At 39.0% G+C, this 23,444-nt stretch overlaps 1 protein-coding gene across 23 annotated transcripts in view; it reads right to left on the reverse strand.

The window, feature by feature from the left end:
- ZNF521 (zinc finger protein 521) overlaps positions 1-23,444 on the reverse strand; it is a 229,754-nt gene that overhangs the window by 204,623 nt on the left and 1,687 nt on the right. For 5 of the 23 annotated variants that reach the window (XR_014952880.1, XR_014952879.1, XM_077783929.2 and 2 more), the window contains exons 3-5: positions 7,402-7,464; positions 6,291-6,350; positions 515-694 (exon numbers count right to left, since the gene is read on the reverse strand). The exons of 2 other annotated variants lie outside the window; for them this stretch is intronic. Coding sequence is in view for 16 of the 21 variants with exons in the window: in XM_077783929.2 (XP_077640055.1) it covers positions 515-694; positions 6,291-6,350; positions 7,402-7,464 (303 nt within the window). In the remaining 5 variants the exon portion in view is untranslated. Of the gene's footprint in view, positions 1-514; positions 695-6,290; positions 6,351-7,401; positions 7,465-14,151; positions 14,216-22,547; positions 22,771-23,444 lie in introns of those variants that run through there. 16 more of the 23 variants (XM_085572020.1, XM_085572021.1, XM_077783925.2 and 13 more) reach the window with 11 other exon arrangements.

A 23,444-nucleotide genomic window follows, 5' to 3' on the forward strand; every position in this document is an offset into this window, starting at 1 on the left:
AGTATCTGATCAGCACTCAGTTCTGCCCCTTCACCGAAGCCAAGATCTTATTTTCCCCTTTAACAATTTGCTTAATTCCTCTCAACTTTCAGTTACTGATCATGTACAGTCATTTGTATTTAACAGATTAGAGTAACACAACATCCAGCTCAATCTACAACAAGCCATTGTACAAATTCATTCATTATGTGACATTATGCCACTTAAGCCCCACTTAAAAATGCCCTCTGAATTTACAAATGACCTAGCAAAATACATGTAGAGGCAAACCATAGAAAGCTGTACTATATGCATCTAGAAAACACACACAACAGTCATATATCCTTTGGTATTAAGGAAATTTAAAATGCTCCATTTGCAGCATAATCCTGTCCCAAAATCTGTTTATAAAGGTCTCAATCAAGCATTCAAGTGCAGGAAAAAAATAACTGAAAAAGGAGGGGTATCAGAAGCAGAGGATGGGAATCAGAAATAGAGCAGTGCACAGAGTCACAAAGTGATAAGTATTGTTTACCTGTCAGTTGACATTGATTAATCTTGTGTTCTGTGATATCGCTCAGTGACTCAAACACCTGGAGGCAGCTGTCACAGCTGTGCACAGCTTCTTCTTCTAACTCCTCCCCTTCATCCGGCCTTTTCTTACAGTCTAGCACATCTCCATCTTCTGCCTTGTCTTCTAGTTTACAGTTAGGGTCTGAAAGAAAATCAAGACTGTGATGTGACTGTGATGTGTAAGAAGAGAACATTCAAGAAGAAAAAAAATCAAAATAGGCTGTTGTGCTAATGATATGAAGAAAACTATTTGGCATGAGCCTGCAGCACACTGTAGAATTTATTGCTAAATAAGCAGGAGAGGGTTTTTTTCTTTCATTTTTTTCTACTCTCAATGAAAAGCAAATCTTCCTTCTACTCCCACAAATGCAGCTCTGTTTCTCAGTCAGGCTATTCTTCCATGCTTCAGTGTTAGAATTGTCAATTTTATCACAGCTATTGAAGCTGTTTTGATCATCGTAAGAAAGGATAAACCACCTATGCAATTAGTTTTTCAATGAAAAGAAAAATCAGATCAATGAGTGTGCAGGAACTTCTTTTCACTGTTAACTACAGCGTTTCACAGGAAATTACCAGAATTAAGAGACTAACAAATTTGATTTACATAAACATGAAATTAATCTTGATTTTACAACCCACTGCAATACTAAATTACCACACTATTTGACACAAACAAAGCCTTGAAAAGCTTATACCCTGGGTCAAAATGCTACTCATGCTCTGAACTCGTGTATGAATTAAAGACAGTGCTCATCAAGATCTTGTGTTTGCCAGATTATGGAAAACTGGAAACTAACTACTCTTGTATAGAAGCTATAGAGTGAACAGAGAAAGCTTTGCCTGTTTGACATAATAACAGGCACTTGGGGGATAACAGGATAGCTCAAGCCTCAGATCAGCAGTCCTGAGCCCAGCTGAAGCTTCTAACTGGAAGAAATGTGCAGCCTCATCAACGACCCATGTGTGCAGAGACATCTCACAGCTCACTGCACTGCCTCAGTTCTGCAGATGACCAGCTCAGTGAGATAATGAGTAGCCTAGAACTTTTCTTCCTCCTCTGAGGAGGAACACAGTAGCTTTAACTACTCCTGACTTTTTGCCCATTTTATTAAAAGCGTCCCTCAAAGACAGAAATAAAACAATCTGTCTGTCCTAATAAAGCAAGCTGGCACTTAACTTTGTTTTTCCTTGGGAACCACAGTACAACAAGTGAAATGCAGAAGAAAAATGGTTGTGCACATTCCAGCAAAAGGAATGCAAGTGTTTCACTACTTTTCCCTTTTCTGCTTTGGCTGCTTCATCTTTACTTTTAGATATTTGAGAGAGCTGAGACTGAAACAAGTCATTTTAGAAAACAAGGATGAACTCAATAATAGGCTATTGTGCAAGTACATTTTAAGATGTTACACTCTTTCTAAGCAGGTGAGTGACCAGGAGTAGGCTCCGTGGCCAGGGGAACAGAGATGTGGTATCTGTGAACACACCTTATTTAGCCTTGAATTTGATTAGGATCCTGCACAACTCCTTGGAAGAAGAGAAACTAGAACGTGCCAACATTACATTCATATCAGCTGTAGAGTGGTGTGTGAAGAAGAGCAGGAAGGCAATTCCACTATAAACCACTCACATCCACTCTCAGAACCCTACAGTCATCTGGGCACAGCCATTCCTGTATTTCTTGCTGCCCACAATCAAGGTCAGAGCTCTCATCATCTCTCTGTATCCTTTGGTCCATACTGCTACACCCTGCCCTTCAACTGTGCAAACACAGATGGACCCGCAAGCAGAAACTGGAAATGACCCATGTCAGGAAGTCTTTCTCATGCCATGTGGCTTGTGATCAAAACCGAGGAATTTCTTTGACAGGGGTAAAGGGCAGTATTTATTTTTAAGGGAATTACATTACAGAGAGAAAACAGATTATTTTTTAAAAATAAAAAACATGTTCTGAAAGCAAAAATACATTTGCTGTGCAAAAGCCCTGTCTATACACTGAGTCCTTACATGACAAATTACATCCACAAGGTTCTTTCAAGAGTGGAAATTTCCACTTGGACAGATACTTCCAAATATAAAAGTAGTCTGCAAATTTACCAAAAAAGGTATGCTAATTATAAAAAATTTTATAGCATTTTAGACATTACTAAATATTCTAAATCTAATAACATCCATTGCTGCTTCATTTTCCAAAATAGTTAGAAAGATTAATAAAAACAGCTAGGAGATCTCCAGGTTCTAAACAGTTCAGAAAATGAAATAATTGTCTTAACTGTTGCAAACTGACCCCAACATCATTAAACACTTGTTGGAAGCCAGCACGTGCACACTGCATACTACTAGTTGTTCAGCTCAAGCTCCCAGTTTCATCTCATAAAATTGACAGCACTCAGGGAAATGTGGGCACTAGGTCTGAATTTTAACATGACTATTTAAATGCTGCACATAAAGTTTACAGACCTGTTTGTTTTAAAATAAGGGTAGTGTCTGACTCTGCTCTAAGTACAGTGCTGAAGGAAAGAAAAGGGAGGGGAGGGAATTCTCGAGACTCACTATTCAGAAACACTTGCATTTCACAGGAATTCAGCAACACATACACAAACCTAGCTACACATGCACCCCTTAGTGCACAAAAGCCTAAAGGATCACTCAATTTAAAGCTTCATACTTAGCGACCAGTTATTAAAATTAGAATCATTTTAAGACTAATAATGTTTTGCTTCTCCTTCTGCATTTGCAGATATAAATTCTGTGGGGACAGAAGTCAGTTAAGCTTATTCCCTTCTGCTGCAACTTTAGAATACATGCTCTAGCCAACTGGCACATTTGTTTTTAGGTCAACACTTAAGTGGGACCCTCTGGGACCTAGGTTCGAGTTTAGCCTATGACAGCTTTGTGAAATGAGTTCTGGCAGTCTCAGCCCCTCTCAATGAATGTATTTCCACTGTGATCTGCTTCTGTGAAGAGATGTCACCATCAAAATAAAAAGATGTTTAAGGAGAGCAAATATCATTTGGAGGTTTTGTGAATAGATAGGTGTTTATTTTTCAACAACAAATGTCTTCCATCAAGAGCTGGTCTAACCATAAATAGTTACTTAAATTGAGGATAAGCTGCCTTATTTGAGCAGCTCTTTTGGAAGACTAGAATAAAATATTTTATAAATGCAATATGCATTCATCTGTACTTTCTCCTTAACCTCTTGTTCAAAGCTCAGGCTCACATATAGGCTTCAAGGCAAATGTCATTCACCTCCCACATTTCCTTCTCCACAGTATCTGCAACAATCACAACCACAATTCCCTCAATAAGGTGGTATTCATAGTAAAATTACTTTTCCCAACATCTGCAAATACCACTGTGATTTCCAGAGGCTTCTCTGGCCTATTTTGGAGGCTGCTCGTGCACCAACTGAAATTTTTCAATACCCATCAGCAACAATATACACGCATCCTCTCCACCTTCAGATACCATTGGAAATTATCTAGTGTAAAAATGAATGAAAGTTACTTTTTTGGAAGAGAAATAAATTCTGCCTATTAAGGCACTTAAAAAAAAATAAGAGAAAGAACAGTTGTCTTCTCTTCCTGGTTATGTTAACATTATTTATAAATGGAAATTAAAAGAAGCATGATTTTCTCATTATTATGTTCCCTGGCAGGTGGTTCCCCCCTTCCCTTCTTCCTCCTTCTCATAAGGGATGTTATTGCTGTAACTTGGTCTAATAAAACTGCAACTTCGGGGAAAATGAAAAATTGCATTGGTTTAAAAGTGTTGGAGGCAATAAAGCCATGGACTTCAATTAATTTCAAGTATGGGAGCGGTTTAAGGCCAACCAGCAGAAATTCTATTCTGCCCATGTAAAAATGAGGTTTCACCACATTTACTTTTTATAACCCATATAAAAGTCAAGTAAAAGTAATGAATATCTAAAAGTCATCTCAGTGGACTGGCAAAGACTGTCTGTATTCTTGAAACTCATCTTACATATTTCTGCCTATGCTGCAAGGATCCATAGATAATCCCAACTAAAACATCAAACTACCAAGAAAACAGCCTCCTTTCCAACCTATTTCACTGCCTTGCAGTAGACCTCCTTCCAAGCCACTTCTGCATGGAAAAGTGCTGGCAAAAGAAAGGAAAACTTAGATCATGTGGTTATAATTATTACCAGGCAAGGAATATTTCTTCAGCTCAGTGGTAAAGTAAAACTCTGTCGCTCTCTGCTCCCAATAGTGTCCATCGCAAAACAACTGCCTCATTAAATCTCTGCAGTAAGATTAATATGCCGTGGCTGCACTACATTATAACTTGGTACTCTATAAAAAGCACATTTAATGGTTAGAGCCAGAGCTTAGATACAAAGTATTACTATAAAAACTTCTGGCAGTGTGTACACAGTGCAGGCCTTCTGTACTGCTTGCTCTATCAGGTTTTTTGTTTTTAATATTGGCACTGCATTCTTGCTGTGGAGAAAAACAGAATGCCAAATCCTGCCTAGAAAGAAACAGAGAACAACACAGGACATGATGGTAAATAAAGAACTAGCAATGCTAGTCCTGAGAAATATTTTAAGAAAAAAAAAGGCAGATGAGCCACCATCCCTTGACACTGATCTCTGGTTTTGCAGTTGCCTATTTTTCAACTTCATTTCTACAGCAGGACAAGTTTGCTTTGTTCAAGAATTTGCAGATAGTTAAATGGAGACACGTGTACGCTGAAAAGAGCTGAAGAAATTTTCTATTAAAAAGGCAAAGAACTCCCTCGCTTTTATTTACTCTCTTCAAACAATCTACTTTATGCACAAAGCCATTAGAACCTATAAAAGGCACCAAACACAAACCCACACAGGACACACACAGAAATTATAAAGCTGAAGAAAAAATTAACTGCATTCTTCACCTTCATAAGAGGAATAACTCCAACTGTTCTCAAACAGATTACCTACACGTATTCAGACAAGACTAGCCTTCTAGGAATATCCTTAAGGAGCCAGCCCTTACTCCAAAAGGTGACCTCAGCTGAATTAATAAGACTATGCAGATGAGTTGGTCCTTCTCTTCAGATAAAACTCTGTGAAACCAGTACCAAAGACAGAAACAAATTATTTCTTGCTTTCTCCAACCATGTTAGAGAATAAAGAAGCCCTTGTTGTTTTGGGGAATTAACAATTATTTCTTCATGATTGTTAACAATACTTTTCTCTGTGATCCTGACTCAAACAACAGTTTTGTCCAACCAATCTCACTTATTAAAAGTAAAGAGCCCTTAATTAATCTCTGTCAAGAAATTATACAAACATTCTTTAAAGAAATCACCCCTATCCACATGTTTTAGAAATACAGAAATAGTTTAAATGAAATTAATAATAAAGCCTGTCTGAAATGGGGGGGGGGGGGGGGGGGGCGGGGGGAAGACACGGGGACGGGAGGGTGGTTACATGGGAATGTAGAGAAGGATTAAATTTAACAAAAAAGGAAATAAGAAAAAAATAAAAGCATGCTGTACTTTAGAAGCATCTCACTTTCAGTCAGCTGACCTACCAAAGGCAGAATTTCTAATTGTCAGAAACTGAAAGGTAAGGGGAGAGGAATGTTATTTTCCATTGTAAGCCCCAGGAATGCATTCTAAGCTGAGACAGAGAAAGAAGAGTGCAGGCTTTGCTAAAACACCCCAATACCAAAATCCCTCACACTGTTGTCAAATGGTAAGCAAGCACTAATGAAGGAATTCAGCATTACCAGTCTGTGCGGCTGTGTGTCCCACACCTGCCTGATGGTCCTCTGTTTCATTTTCTTCTACTGTCAGAAAAAGGTAAACAAAACAAAAACAAAACAAACAAAAAAAGATGTTAGGTAGGTAGCTGAAGTGTTTCAAGTATCTTTACATGAGCCTCAGTTCTGAAAGCCAGCAATGCTTGCACAACACAGGCAAGAAAAGCTGCACTGCAAAGTGCGAAAGTGTAGACCAGACCAAGACAGAATACATTGCTGTATGGAAGCTACAAATCTGAGAGCAGAGTGACCAAATCTTTTTCATGTCTTAAAAAAACAAATCAAATTTCCTCTGGGATATTTGTCTTCAATGCACTTTACTGTATTTGATTACAGATCTAAATAAGAGAACAATTATGGGCTTTAGGATTCTGCTTGCTCCACACAGATAAGAGAAAGCCTTCTCCTGGCAGATGGGAGAGGTGTGTGTGCTAGTTCACACATAAGCTTTAAAAAATAGTAATAATCCTATATTCAGTAGCAAACATCTCAGCAGTGCAGACAGCCTTGCAAAGGAGAACTAACCCCATGCTGTTTTACTGTATATACCATGCCAGCATCTTTCCCTTGGCTCACAGCTTTCCAGAGCGGTAGAACTAAAAACAATACAATTCTTGTCAGATTCACTATTCAAAACTTGTTGGGTGAGTGAACCTAACAAGAGCCATTCTGTTGCTACTTTGAAAAATTAGAGAGCGCTGTTCTCTTACATTCTGATATGATGCCTAAGTAAGATTGACTCTCCCAAAGCAAAAGTAAGGGAAGAGCTAAAAGGCAGAACCATTTCCTTTTTATTCTCCCAAAGACCGAGTTCTTTGAGTTAGAGAACAGCAGAGAGAAAAGAATTCATTCTGCCTCCACAGGGGAAAAAGCTGAAAGGGGAAAGACTGCACTTCTGCAGCATTTCCACTCCCAAGAATTCAGACCTCAAAAAATAATCATGCAACTGAATTAAAAGTCTAAAAACTTGAGGTATTTTTCCTGGTTCTGGGGACAAGAGAGTGCAACACTTAGGGGTCACATATAAATCTAGACATATATGCAAAAGAAGAGATACATATACACACTCCACAGGTACCTCTTTTCCTCCTCCGCCAACCCCAAGGCTTCATACAACTGGTTGTTTCTAAAATCTGAGTTTCTAGAAAAAAAACACCAGTTTTCATAAGGACACTCTTAGAACACCAGAAACTTGTAATACAGTGCATATATCAGAAAGAGTCAAGTACAATCTCTGAAGGACTCTAAACAATCTATATCTCTATCCCAGAGCTGTGGCTAGCAAGCAAACTCTTCGCATCTACAGAGATCTGATAAAAGTTTCCCCAGCCCTGCAGTCAGTCCAGTATTTCACAAAATATATTTTATGAGCTAATTTATGAGTTCAACTTGTGTTTTGCAGCCACAATGTTACCAGTACCTCAGCTGTAATAATACTGTATGATTTTCTTTGTTACACTGAAGCAGTCACCCCAGCACCCTCACAGCTGAAGGAATCCGGTCAGACAAAGAAAGCAGTGGGAAAAGCTCACAAAAACCTGAGGTTTGGGGAACGCATGGTCAAATGCAAACTAAGCTAAATAGAAAGATTTTTCTTTAAGGTAGCACAGATAAGTAAGTTTCATTAATAAAGCAAGAAAAATAATGAATAAAACTAGTATACAATTTTAAAAAAATATATATGCCATCTATTGTGACCCCCTCAAAATTCCCAGGAAAACCTGTGCAGCAGCCTAATATGACCCTATTTATGTCCATCATTAGCTGCTGACGGACTTCAAAAAAATGTACTTAAGAATGAGCTCTAAAACTGAAATGAGTCCACTCTTCCATCCCTCAAGAGGAAACTCACTTTGATCATCGCTACCTACTGATCAGCCTTATTAAATGTTGTGGATGTATCTGCTGTCCTCAACCATGATAAATGTCCCTTTTCAGTTCAAAAAAGCAGTTTAAGAACACTACCATTTCTTAACTTTCAAGATGGAATTGAGGTCTTCAAACGTGAACTTTTCAATAACTGATTCCCAAGTGGCTACCTGCTGAGAAGTAAACAAGAACTCCACTTTAAAGTGTATACCAAAATGAAAGAGTTAATTTTTTCTGCTGTTCCGTCCTCAATGTCTACTGCCACCAGCTGCAGAACCAGAATCTCTCACTGCTCCTGAGATGTGATTGCACAGTGAAATGTACTCAGCTTCACATTGCTGACTGAGAGGTACACCAAACATTTTTAGCTCCTAAAATGGAAAAAATAAACATGGATGCTGCCTAACTAATTGTTTCCAGGTATGCAATTTTGTACCATGAAAACATGGCAGCGTATGCCTTGTGAAAACAAACATTTTACAACTTCCCTGCTATTTTGGGATCTGAAAATTCTGTGAGAGCTGAGGCTTGCTTTCAACAAAGGCTGACCACTAAGTCTTTATTGCACTTAAAAAAGAAAACAAGTATAAAAGCAGGTAGCATTATGGTTAGCATTTTTCTAAACTTTTGCTGATGCCTTTAAGGATTCTCAGTCACAGCAGAAACAAGTAGATCACAACAGGCAATGGCACAGACTTTTCAATAATAGTCAATTAGACTGACATATTTGTCAGGAAAAATAAAACCATATTTAGGGGGGAAAATGGTAAAAAGAAAAAGAAAGTGATTCTACAGAACCCACTGAATTAGCGAGTCACCTACAAAATGCATCTTATTTTTCTTTGCATTAAGTTAGTTCCTTCCTCCAACTTGCAAGGGCATTCCTTACATTAAGTAGGCTACAGCTGGTAGCATCAGATAAGCTCTCCATTAGCACTTAACACCTTTTCACAAACAGATTCTGAAAACTTCAGTGCTCTCAGGCCACTGTTAAACTCAACTAAGAAAGGTAGAATGACAAGAAACCAATGTTAACCTCCTTCAAATATTAACTACAATGTTTTCTTTCAGAAGAGGAAGACACCTTTGAACAGAATCTATACAAAGGGATGATTTAAATTTTGCAAACCAAAACACTTTTTCTAGCACGAGCGTGGCATGTAAAAAATGAACAAGGATGGTATGCAAGTAAAAGAGTAGCATGTATGCAATATTATTAATTCAAACATCAAAATTATTGATATCCCTACAACTGTAATTGCACACAGAGATGTCACCTCCATTATAGCATATACCACATCCTAGCATAAGATAAAATTAATCCTGTGTAATGAGGCCAGAATACCAGTGAAGGAGAGGCCTCAGGAAAGCAGAATATTACATTATCAATCCAGTATGAATACGTGACCTTATGGCTGAACAGAACTTCTAGATACATGTTGTCACTAAAGCAATAATATTCCTTGTCCCTACAACTACATTTTTATGACCACGGGTCACCTGTTTTGTAAGCTGTAGTAATATTTCTCAGTTGACTCATCTGTTCCTTAAAACAACAATTGATAATTTCCTACTACCCATTTTCTCAGGACAACTTCTGAGAAACAGAAAGAGGAACCCCAAGTAATAAAATTTCAAAACAAGAGTAGATCACTACAACTGTGGCACCAAACTTCTTGAGAGCAATTTAAAAATATATCAGTAAGGGAAAAAAGAAATTCAACATGTCAGTTCTATCTCCCATTATAAAATCTGTGGGTTGGACAGATAACAGTTTTTAAAATTTTATTTAAAAAAAAACGTATCTCTAAACTGAAGCTGTATCCATGTGAAAAGTTAGGATATTTCAGCTTTGGTACAGCCAGTGTCCAAGGCAAATACTGGTTTCAGTTCAGAGCACATTTCATGCTTAGGCTGCTGACAATCAACATTGAGACCAGCTATTGCTATTCCTTTTTAAAGAAATAATAAATAAACAAACAAAACCCCCAAAAGCTTAAACAAAAACAAACCAAAAGAAAACAAATCAAACAACCAATGCAACAAATCAAGTAGAACCATCAAGGACAGACAATGAGGAAAATCTGTGGGAATTTTGATAGAGGTCCTAAATTTAGAATTAAGTTCCTGATTGCTCTACAGCAACACCTGCTGATCAATGAGGATTTCACCCCTTGTGCTTAGTCTGTGATGGTCATGGTTAGATCATAAAGGAGGGAGATTGCTTTCTAAAGTTGCTACAAAATATATACAGATTTTCTAGCTTGCAAAATTTCATTCATATCCTACAGAGTAAGCAGGATTCCCCTCCTCTGAAAAGTTAATCTGTAGATTTAGCACCCTAAAGAAGAGCACAAGTAATTTCTGGTTGATGCCTGGAAAAAACTTGTACAGAAAAGAAATGGATAAAATTAGAATTGTGGAAAATTATACTTGCACTGAAGGGGAAGCCTTTTGGAGAACTCTGGCCAAGATTTATGGTTTCTGACCTACTACAAACCATAATAAAATAAAAGCAAAAGATAATTGAAAAAAGTTGGTTTTCTTCTAGTCTAGGTAGATTAATAAATTTTGAAAAAGAAAAAAAATAACTGCCCCAAATGCCTGAGCCTCTATTCAGCTTGGTAAACAAAGCAGGAGAAGCTACATATCCCAAAATAAACTATAAAAATAGATTGCTATTGATTTATCCCTTCATAAAACATATTCCTTGAGAGATGTGAAAATAAACCTAATGTAGCAACTAAGACTGTCAGGATAGGAAGTTTAGAATACATATTTTTACCTTGCACTTTACATTTTGTACAATTCAATACTTGATCTATAAACTTCCATTAGCATATGATTAGTAATTCAATTTAAAGCCATCTTTGCACAAAAGCCTTTTTCTTAGGATGGTAACTTTGCCAAGTGCATCTTCAATCTACATGTTTGAATAATTTCTGCAGACAAGTAATAGAGACACTAGCTGTATTAGCATAATCAATACACAATTTACTGAGTTACTGAGACAGAACAGAAATAAAACGTGTGTGCCATTATTTCAGTATCTACAAATTACTGTAATTTCTGGAAGTATCTCTCTGCTACTCCTCGTGGCCACATAAAAACCAAGAGGACATTCATACTGCCACCATCTACAGGTAGATATTAAGTATGAGCAGACAGATTAATCATATAGCAGAAGGCAAATTTAAGAGCCAGTTGCAGGGGACGTTGAGTATCCTCTAGCTCTATTAAAGTCAATGGATTCTAAAGATGTTTCACACTTTGCAATAACATGCTGTGGAAATACGTCTCCACAAGGATTCAGTCAGGATACAAAATTGAAATTAAAGAAGTTACAGAGAAGTATTAAATTCAGGATCACGCGTCAATGAATCTACTGCTGAAGCTTCACCTTCCTCGGCATTCTTCTCTCTCTAGGTACCACTGGTGTCTAAGATTCACCTTTCAAACCCTTCTGGCTGACACAGGCCAGCACAGGATTTCACACCTGACTGTGGCACACAAGAGCAGCTATTCAATGGGTGACTTCTGGAATTCAGCAAACATTTCAGAATTATTCATAATGGCCTTTAAGATAACTAACATTCGTAAAAGTTTAGAGCTAATAAGAAAGTCTTGTTTTCTGACCAGATTCATCTAGCATCAACTCATGTCTATCAGCTACTAGCCAGATTACTAATCTGACTGTCAAATGTAAATCCTCCCAATGACTTTAGTGTTGGAAGAATTGGAAAAAGAAATCCATTGGCATATTAACATTTCAAATATCTACATTCCAGAACTCTATTGAAAATCAGTCCTGTGTGTAGCTACAACTTTACAAAAGTCCAATTAATCATATGCATGAATATGTATATGGCTGATTTGTTTTCCTTTGTGCTGTGACATATCCCTTTTCCTATTTCTATTCCCCCCAGCATGGTAACAATATCCTCTTGACATTGGAAATTATTTTCCTTAAAAGATTCCTGTTATATAAAGCATTCTTTCCTCTTGCATTTGCTTTTTCCAGAAGACAAACTCCCTCACAGCACTCATATTCTTCACTCCTCTCTTTAGTCTGTCCCAACACTGAGCTTGTTTTCTTTCCCCCTAATGTTCTTCTTGTAGAATGACTGAATTAGGAGTTCCCAATTAAACTGCAGTGGTTGGAAAATATTATTCTTATGCTAAAATAAAGTCTTTTCCTAGGCAGCACATAAACATAAAAGTAATAAATATACTTAAGTGGAAAGAAATTATGCTTAAGAAATCCTTTGGATATTCTTCCAACACTTGATCTCAAAGATGACAGTATCCAAATGTGACAGCCTAAAGACGTCCAGTTTTACATAACAGTGTGTGCAGAAAAGGCATAAGATGCTCTTTCCAGCAGCAGAGGCATAATTCTAAACCCCAAAGCTGGGTAGGGGGAGGGAAGATATCCTTCTCGGGATAGCTGAGGTAATAGATTAATTAATCGTGTATGAAATTCTAACTTTGCCTCCATAACCATGCATCCTTTTAAAAGGTTAAACCACATATACATATACTCATATTTCCATTGTTAAGTAAACTAATAAGGTTGTATTATAAAAAGTACTTTTCTCCAAAGAATCTTAGAGCTTTTTATAAACCTCAAGTAAATTTCAGTCATCCCTAAGACTCTCTACCATGCAACGTAACAGATTATAATAGATCTCAGAGTCAAATTGAGGACCAAGGCGAGAATTAGCAAAGTTAGAAGGACACAGTTCTTAGTACCAAAGTCAGGACTTTCAGCTGTCTTGCCTGTCCTAGACTGAGTGCTCCACCACCATCCCTGACAATGTGCTGTGGGCAGCCAGTCCATTTTGGGGAAGACAGAATTTAGGAGGCTAAGATAAATTTTAACCCTAATTACTAAATCCAGTACTTAACATGAACACATTCAGAGTTATTCCCCTCAGTGTCTTGAAGCTCTGTATCACCTCAGCTTTCTTACTCAACAAGACAAATACAAATTCCTGGTGCTTCTACAGACTGTATTTTCAACTGTGCTTAGAAAAAGGAAATTCATTAAACACTTTCTACAAAAGTCTAAACCCAGCAAGAGAGAGCAATTGGAATCAAACTGATGTATGGATCATAGAACCTCAAAGTAACCAACATGACACAAGTCTGAAGACAGGTGATATAAAGAAGGACTATGAAGACTTACAGTAAAGGTTACTGTAGATGATCCTACCCTCTGAAATTTAAATCATTTATTTATGTGCCTAAAATGGGACACTTACATTGAGGACTTTGGGCTGTCTGACATTGTTCCAATACCAAACTGAAATACAGCTTCATGCTGTAGCTCTATTACCTAAAGACATACATTTATCTGAGTCAATAAAAACCAAACCAAACCAAACACCTACCTCCTTTCAACTGAGATATCCCTAATTTATCAGAGATTTCCTATTCTATACTAGGGTTTTATAAGTTAATTTTTGGTCCTTCAGACTGTCTACTCTATTCTAGATGACTTTCTATCATGTAGAACAGCAATCTGGTCTATATCCACAAAGGAGCTTAGAAGCCAAAAAACTAGTGAGGGGAGGCTGCATCTCAATTGTCAGCAGTTCTGTTCAGATGCCACTGAGGTCAGGCCGTACCTTTGGTTTTACCATCAGGGTTTTCTCAGTGCTGAAATCAAACTGAAGCCCCACCACAGCTGGATAGTGAGTGATTGAGTATTCTCCTGCCTGCCATGGATTTGGATGCAGCCTTATGGGCTGGTTCTTGAGAGTTCATATAACCTTCCCTGGTTGCTATAAAACAGTGGCAGAAAATATGTGGGTTGAAATACATCTTTCTTTTCCCCTCTTGCTCACATCCACTGGTTAGATCACTCACCCAGGGGGTGGGTGGCACCAGCTGAACTTTCTCTTCTATCAGAAGGATTTGTACTCATGTCATAAGCTTCCTAACAAAGAACACTTACCCTCAGACTTGATGTGCATTCCTTCATTGCTGTTGAAGCTACCATACTTCATCTACAATATTCACTGAACAAGAAACAAGAAGAATTAGCATGATATTTTTTTATCCCTGTGGCTGGGGCACTGCCACAGGAAGTGGGATAAGTGGAATCTAATTCTAGTTGCACCAAAATACTTCATCAGAAGTAGCAGAAAGTACGTGGCAGACCAGGATGCAGGTCTCCCCCTTTTCTTCAAGGTACTCAAGCAATTAGAGCCCTAAGTCTCCTACTCTTTTTCATCCTCTTGTCCAAAGAATAATTAGACTCTTGAAAAGGGGAACGGCATTGACAAAAATAACAGGGCAACTCACACTTATAAGACAGTAAGTTGCTGTGTAATGACTGATGTCCTCCCTGTGAGATATAGATAAAACACTTTTAGACAAAGCACAAAACAGAACTACTGCCTCTCACATCCCAGCAGAGCAAGGATTTTTCCCTCTTCAGCAAAGGAGAGAGGAAGAGCAGCAGCACACCACCTCAATTCTTTCTAGCCTAGGAGGAAAGAAATTTTATCTTTATCTCCAAAACCTGAGTCAGGTAAGTGACTGCTATGCCCTGTTGCACTAAGATACCCACATCTAGAATAGGGGAAGAGCTAAGACACGTTATTATTTCCAAGTTTTTCCTACTGTTCCTTGAAATAATTTCTACTCAACAACATTCATAAACCCCTAAGTACCTGTGAGCTGTATAAAGAATCCAATAGTTTGGTGCAAGGTGACTATTCCACTAGGCAACTACAAACTAAGCAGCACAGCATCTAAGCACTCAACATCTTGCAGTATGCAAGCCTCCTTTTTTAAAAAAACCTCTTTTTTCCCTTAAAGATTTCTGACCTTTCTTCATTGATTTACATTTTCATCTGACAAGCAAGTGTCCTACTCAACAGATTCACCAGAAATTGCAAACCAAATCTCTTCCTGTGTTCTAGCACTTTATAAGTCACGTAACACAATCCCTTCCCAGTCAGTGGCTGCACACAGAGGCCAATACAAACCCATTTCCTCCTCCCATCTTCAGAGTGAAAACGTTACATCAGGCATGGATCTTGACATCCTGTTGTCCTGGAACCAGTGAATCAGAAAGTTCCTTCCTCACAATTGTATTCTTTGGAGGTGGAAAATAATTAACTTCCCCACCCCCTCCTCCTTCCTTCTGCCACTGTCAAAAGTTAGAAAGTCGCTTGCCTCTGTCTGGAAAAAAAAAAAAAACCCAGCCATCATAATTCAGTGCCAGAGAAAGTTTTTGTTGATTAAAGCATAGCCTGGACACTGCCTCACTATATCACATCATCCAGTCCAGAAACAGAGCAGTTATTTTATTTTTTGTTTTTAAAGCTTCCTTCAGAAAAATGAATGAATCAATAATGGAAGTTGAACTTGATATGTTACCAAAAGAGTGAACAACAGAAAAATGAAACTAGAAAATCAATTATCAAGGAATTCATTCTTTGAAATATATTTTTCCAGCAAAACACAACATAAAAATAGTAAGGGTACAACAGGTTTCAGGGACTGTGCACAAAAGCAGTCTATTTTACAGTCAACCAGGACATTTAGATATAGAAGTGCTCTAGCTTTTCCACATTTGTGTGGAACACTGAGCATCTCTGTGAGCAACTGGAGAGTGGCTTTGCCTTTGTGTAAGGTAAGGACAAAATTCATGCTCCAGGTTATTGCCTCTGCATGAGAGAATAAGCTCTCCAAAACATGGATTTGAGGCAGAAAGAAAACATTAGAATCCTCACTATCAACATCCCATCCATTTTTCCTCAGGACAAAAAGATGTTGTGCTTCAGCCAGCTGTCTAACGAAGGACTAGCACTGCCAAATTTGTAAGAAGGCTAGCTAGTTACTGATATTGCATTTTTCAAGAACTATAGTAATCCCATATCACATTAAATAAAGAAGGAGGGGAATGTCACTATACTGAGATAGATAGATAGATAGATAGATAGATAGATAGATAGATAGATAGATAGAAATCTTGAAGGACTAGAATCCCTCCTCTTCCAAAGAAAAATGTCACCTAATTGCACCTACATTTAAAAGTGAAAGTATCAGACGAATCACTCACTGAAAAACCACTCCTCTGCCTTACTCCCATGACACAGCAACAAAAAAAAAAAAAAGGAGAAAAAAAAAAAAAAAAAAAAAAAAAAAAAGAGGGTGATCACAATGAAAACAAGGCCCCAAAATTTCTAAAATTTCATTGGGTTTGAATTGTGCAGAATTGGTAAGTAACAGCCCTACAACCCTTCTGGTAGATATTCTACGGATTCAACTGTACAAAGAACAGTTGCAGTATGGCAGGCACAGCATCACCCTAGCTAAAGGAAAATCTAAAACCCAAATGTGCACAGCCCAGAAGGACATGTTTAACTTAGATTAAATCCTAAAAAGGAGGGGGGGGAATGTCTTCTATATCTTTTCTCTTAATAATTATGCAGTATAGAGAGGGGAAAAAATGTTTATGAAACCAAAGGAATATGAAATGGGGGAAAAAAGCTCGTGACCACTGTTAACTAATATTCTAAACATGGACAAAACTGTCCTGGTTCAAAACTTCATTGGAAGAGAGCAATTTTGTGCAGTCTTACTACTGTGTGCACAGAAAAAAAAAAGCAGATTTTTTTGGAATGTAGGAGGGCTGAATGAAAATGTTAATTATAACATGTTGTAATAAGGATACCCCCAAGATCAGCCCTATCTTTTTTGCTACAGAATAGTCCCTAGACAAATGGCTAACTACTCCTTGATCATTATCCTGGCTAAAACTAAAGCTACTGAAGTTTTGGAGACTCATATCTAACAGAATTTCTTTCATCTCTAATAATTGCTAAACTAGCATAATTACTCATACTTGAGGTGAAATAGAACCCAAGTTGTCTAATTTTAAAACAAAAACAAACCTCACCACCTCTTTTGGTCTTTGTACATCCATCTTTTGTCAGAGTCCTATGCCAAATGTTACATTACGATTTTAAAGTATTTAAAAGCCTCTCTTGTGCTGTCCAACTTTTATAGAGACAGCAACTGGAAAACTTTAATGCTTTGTAGTAACACTCTGCAAAATGTATTTGAAAACAGACATGCACATTTTCACAGCACCAAATAGAACTAATTCTTTGTAGATCTAGGTGTTGTCCCTTCAGGGAAATATTTATATATATATATATATATATATATATATATATATATATATATATATATATATATATATACATATATGTACACGTATATGCCACAGTTCTGATTTAAGTGAAATAATGCATTTTCCCAACCCCTGACTGGGACTGATTCTGAGTTCAGGCAGCCCTACAGAAACCAATGGAAACTATAAAACATGTCTAGGAAAAGACTCTAGGAGGTTGTTTTAGGGTAGCGGAAGTTACACTGTATTTTAATCAATCTATAAAAACCTTCCAATTATCATATTTTAATTCTTTTACACAAAAAAATAGGGAATCCATATGGTCTACATAAAATGTTAATGGTTTTTCTGAATCTTTTCCTCACACACAGTTATCCAAAAGGAAGATTTTTTTTCAAAATGCAAAAGTTTGAAAATATTGAATCGTGTTTCAGAACAAAGAATTGAGAGCTATTAAACCAGCTGCAAATTAGACAGAATGAATTATAGGGAAACATAAAGCCTTTCAAGAGATCTTAGATCATGGTGGGTAATGTTATCTTACACATGTTAGATAAGTGACTCCATACTGACAGCTTCCCTTGTTGCACAAGTTAACAGCAACTCAGGAAAACAAAATCAAACCAATCCAAACACATTGGCAGCCTTACTAAACCTCTTAATATTATCTTTGTCGCAAGGTTTCACCTTTGTGGAAACTAGCAGTACAGCCAGTAGCTGTTTAGATGCTCACTTCTAATCTTGCCTAACCCCAAGCAGCAGACAATGATGGTCAGTATAACTCATGCTGGCCACAGAAATGACTGGGCAACATTACTGTAATCCTGCAGATAATCAAGACTATCAATATGCATTGCCAAAGTCAATGAATATTACTAAAGGTTAGGGATGGTTTTTGTTGTTACGGATTTCTTTAATACATAAAGGCATGCTTTGTCAAGTCCAAAAGAGAACACTATAAATAGCCTGTATTATAAAATGATGCTAATCTTAAATCCTCTTTGTAATTTCTTTTTTTTCTTTTTTTTTTCATGTACTCTTTTATGTTCGGTATCTTAATTTTTGCCCTTTTTTGGATGGCCAAATACAAGCCAGCAATTTACTCATGCATCAAGCAGATGTTTTTGCTTTTCAGGCCAAATGGAATCTCATGAATTTTTTGTTCCCTCCCTATAAAATGATGATGCCAAAATAACACAGTTTGTGAAAACAGCCCGTTCAGAAAAGGTTCTTTGGACCAACAATACTGAAACTTTAAGTCAAGTTCACAGAAATAATGCCAATACTAATTGTTGTTTTTGTTTATGCTGGATTGATTATAGACTAATCAGCAGACAATCCCATGACTTTTCAGTCTAGTCCATGCAATTTGGAAGGCAGGGAGGGCTGGGGCTGCAAACAGACATTCAAAGAGTTGACAGATACAGAGAAATGTAAAGACTACTGTTGGAAGGGGATCCGAATGTCAAATTCTCTCTGAACTGTTGCTGCTGGTTTGTAACATTTTTCTTTTAATCCATTACTATTCTACCTTCCTTGGTACCACATAGCCTGCACCTCTGCATGAGAAACATCCTTTCACTTGGAATCTGTGCTGAGGAAAGAGGTCCCATTAAAACACAGATACATTTACTCAGTCCACCGATACTCTGCATGAATTGATCTGCAGTTGTAAATTCGTTCAAGATGGACAGATTACCTAGGTTTCCTCAAAAACAGGGAACAGCTTCAAGAGATGTTCTGGGCTTGGCAATATATTTCAAGCCTCCTTTAAGCAGAGCATGGGTATGTAAAATACAACTAAGAAATGTATCCCGCTCATCTTTCTAGGAACTAACATTTAGTAATTTTATTTTGGCATGTAGGACGCAAAACTGCATTGAGTAAAAATTTACTTTGAAGTAAAACCACAGATTGTTTAGTTTTTTTCCCACAAAAAGAAATCAGAGATCAGCACTTCTATTAAACACATGAGGCTGTACTACTTTCCTTGTACTAGCTTATCTAACAACTACCATTTCAGTGATTTTTCATGGGTGGCTTTGAACGTAGTAATGAATATTTCCTGGCTTTAGCTTAGAGAAACCTGTGTTTAACATTTAGTAAAACTACATCTGCATTCAGTTTTGTATAAAGAATACCTAGTTTTCTTTGCACGTGATTGTATTTTTGTGACATATTTCCTAAACAAACTTTCTCATCAAAAGCTGGTAGTAAGAGCAAAGGAAAAAAACCTCAAACCCTCCTAAAAGTAAAACCCCATAAACCAGAAAGGAAGGAGGAGGGGGGGAAGGCAGTCAGTAACCCAAGTGTGATATCTCCAAAGCATGCCAAGTCACAAAAAAAGGTTTACAACTCATAATGGCCAAGTTAAACAACATACAAGAACTACTCTGCCCCCCCTCCCTTGCTTTTTCATCACAGGGGGCTCTACCATAGTTTTACTTCGGGAATGGCTCTGCCCCTGCATGTCAGGAGTTTAAGGATACATAACAATTGCTTTTCTTTGATACCTTTCATTTGCACAGTGCCTCTTTTGGGGCTTGTACACGAGTATCGTATCTCTGACTTCTCTTTCCCCACCTGCTTTTCTCCAGCTATCCTCCCTCTCTTCCTCACCAAACACATTAGGTGATTTTGATCAAGTCAATGATACTTAATAGATTTTTTTTTTCAGAAACTAGCCAAGGAAATGGGATAAATTAATCAGTAGAATGAAATATAGGTCAGGACTGATGAGTTTGTTGTAACTGATCCTTCCCCTGCCTTAAAGCACCCGTCAGTTGAACTTTAATTCCTCCTTCCTAAAGTAAAATAAGATATTCAAATTGCAGTTTCTCAACAAGCTGTCATTTACTTTCCTTTTGAGACTTTTTTTTTTGCCATAAACCTGCAGTGTATTTGTAAAACTGTGTTTGTCACAGAAAATAATTAAATCTTATTTTTCCTCAGAAAGAAGATTTTACTATTCTTAAATTATAAGGGGCTTATCTAATGTTAGCCATGCCTATTTTTTTTTCCCTTGGTCCAAGGCTGAGATGCAATCTTCACCAAGTGCTAGGGGACAGTCAGACCAAAGTTGGCAAGAAACCAAAACAGGGAAAAAGAAAAACAAAAAAAGGAAGGAAAGAGAGAAAAAAATATAAAAGGAATGTAAGCAGAAACCAGGGTAATTGAAAAAAGTGTATTTTCAAGAAATATAAGAAATTTAGTCATTAGCTAGTTCTTAACACCCACCATTTTCAGATGAACATTAGTTTCGTGCATTCAATATGAAAAACTCAATTGTCATTTTGTTTTAATGTATTTACCTGCCTTGTATCAGTATTCCCCTAAGATATAAGTTTCAAATTAAGTTATCAAAAGTGACAGACATATCAAAAATATCTCTTATATCTTCCCCCCAGAAAGGGTTGCTAAGTACATGACAAATTGGAAATGTAATGTGTAACTCCAGATTTTATTTAGATGTAAAACAGCACTCATGAGTTTAAATAACTCATTTACATACATTCAAAGAATAGTTTCTCAAATAAGCTATTTAAAATACTGTTTATTTTTATCTGTAGAACTACATTTTGTACTGACTAAATCAGTAATACTTAAGAAATCAGGAATTTAAATAAGCGCTGCACTGGAGGTACAGTTGAAATTCTCCTTGCAACATTACTTAGAGCTTTTGTTTGTTCACTAAAAATGAAGATGTAATAATTGATGGGCAAACTCTGATCCATGAATTTAAATGCTAGTCTATGCAAGCATCTTTCAGCTCCTTAGATGAATCGCATTATTAGCCCTTTCAGAAAACTCACAATCGGACTGCTTTCAGAATACTATTAATCCACTCAGAAACTGACATGATTCAAGAAAAATAAAACAGGGAAAATGAAAGAGATATTTGAACAAAGGCCACCAAGAATGATAACCTACTCCCCAAAGGTAATTACTGCAGCAATAATTACAGATGATGATTGATTTACTGCCTGGTTTTAGTTGAAAAATAGTAAATAAGACTCTGCAAAGAAATCTCTATCATCTCCATCCTGAACATTAAGTGGTTTTCTCAAGTCAGTAGTTTATTGTCAGCAAATCCAAGCTACTCCATCTGAAACATACAATGTTGCTTTTTTCTCATTTTAGGTATTCTCTGGCAACTAACTGGTGCCTAAGAAAGGCAAAGCCCACACCTTCACATAAAATGGAAGCTGTGTATTTTCTTTTAAATTAAGCGTGATGTTTAGAGGAAGATATTTGAAACAAAACTTCTCTCTGTAATACATGTAACAAATCACCACTAGTGAAACATACCCAATGTCTAACAGGAGAACAATTTCCTCTATTTGCCAATTAATTCTGAACCTTTATTCCTTTGCACTTAAATACTTGGAGGTCTAAGACTACCCCTCAGTTAAAGTTTTCCTGCACCTTTTTGCAAACATGGCTAATTGGTCGCTCTCCTACAGGCTCTAAAACTCTTATGCGCACATAAATAAATCCTCCCTGGGAAGCTCGGAATATAAGCGTGCGCCCAAGCAACAGAACTTTCATTGTGGTATCATTTTTAAAAGGTAAAGGGAAGAGCAGCTCGTTTGTTCTTCATAAGATGCCAAACAAAAGCGCCACTGAACTGCACAAACTTCGGTAAACTAGATAAAGACGGCATCAGCAGGTAAAGCAGTAAATTCAAGGCACCCTTTATTCCTTTCTAAAGTATCTGGAGAGTCAAAAAAAAAAAAAAAAAAAAAAAAGAAAGAAAGAAAGAAAAGAAAAGAAAAGGAAAGAAAAGAAAAAAGCCTGCTCTAAAGCTCATTGAAGTCAACAAGAAGACTTTGAAAGGGGAACTCCTGGAAAGAGTTGTTTCAAGGGAAGGGAGAGCAGTTTTTTGCCAGGTCCTCCTTGTGCAAGTCCATAAAAGCAGACCCCGCTCCTGCTTTCTAACTGTGAAACTGCGCTGGTTTCCAGGCACTGAAATCCTGGTGTTCGCCAGCCCAGCCGGGCAGGAAACGAGGCCTGCCGCCCGCCGCGGCGCGGCTCGGCTCGGGTCACCTCCCGGCCGGGGCTGGCCGGGCTCCGCGCCCTGCACCGCCGGCAGCCCCGCGGGCCCGCCGGTCGCTCCCAGCTCCGTTTGCTTTCCCCCTCGCCCCCCTTCCCCCCTTCGCACCCCTACCCCCCAAAAGTAGACAACTTATAGATGTTCTGACCTGACGCCACCCAGGCTTTATTCAACTTCACTGCACTGTACAGACCGGCCCGGGAGGAGCGCGCCCATCCAGAGATGTTTATTTGAGGTGACAGCCACCCTCAGCCGCCTTCCCCGCTCGCCGGCGGGGAGAAGCCCCTGCCCGCCCAGCGGCTCCCGGCTCCTCGGGGGGCGGCCACCGGCTCCTAAGGGGAGCGGGGGGGCGGCCGAGGCTGCCCGCTCCTCGGGGGGCGCGGGCGGGCGGGAGACGCTCCGCTCCGCTCCGCGCCGCGGCGGGCGGAGGGGCGGCGGCGAGGGGCCCGCCGGGGGAGGAGGGGGCGCCCGGGCCGGGACGCGGCCGGCTCCTCCACAGCCGCACAAGCCGCCCTTTGTCCTCCTCCGGGTCCCGGGCTTTCCCCCGCCTCCTCCGGGGGTCCGGGACGAGTCCCTGCGACTTGGGGCTAGCGGGGTGCGCTCCCCCCAGCACCACCCCCGCACCCCCTCCCGCGCCCCCTAACTATGTATTTAGGCGCGGGCTTATTTATTTAACCCCCCCCGCCGCCGCCCCTCACACAAGTCCCCCCGGGCGGCGAGGGGCCGCTTCACGTGACAGCCGGCGCCACATTCCTGCACAGCCCCAACTCCGGCCCCGCGCCGGGAACTTCGGCCGCCCCACCCCCGCCCGCCGCCCCGAAACTTCCCTCGCCCGCCCGCCGGGACCGGACCGGAGCGGGGCCGGGAGCCGAGCGGGGCGGGAAGGAGGAGGGTGTGGGGAGGAAGCCCGCAACTTGTGTATCGTTTGTTTTAAAAAGCAGCGCTGCTGGCGGGGCGGGCGGCTGCGGTGCCGCCGCCCGCGGCCGCGGAGGGAGGGAGGGATGGATGGAGGGATGGATGGAGGGACGGAGGGAGGCGGGCCGGG

The sequence above is a fragment of the Lonchura striata genome, chromosome 2, assembly GCF_050655825.1.
Source record: "Lonchura striata isolate lonStrDom1 chromosome 2, ASM5065582v1, whole genome shotgun sequence".
Taxonomy (NCBI): domain Eukaryota; kingdom Metazoa; phylum Chordata; class Aves; order Passeriformes; family Estrildidae; genus Lonchura; species Lonchura striata.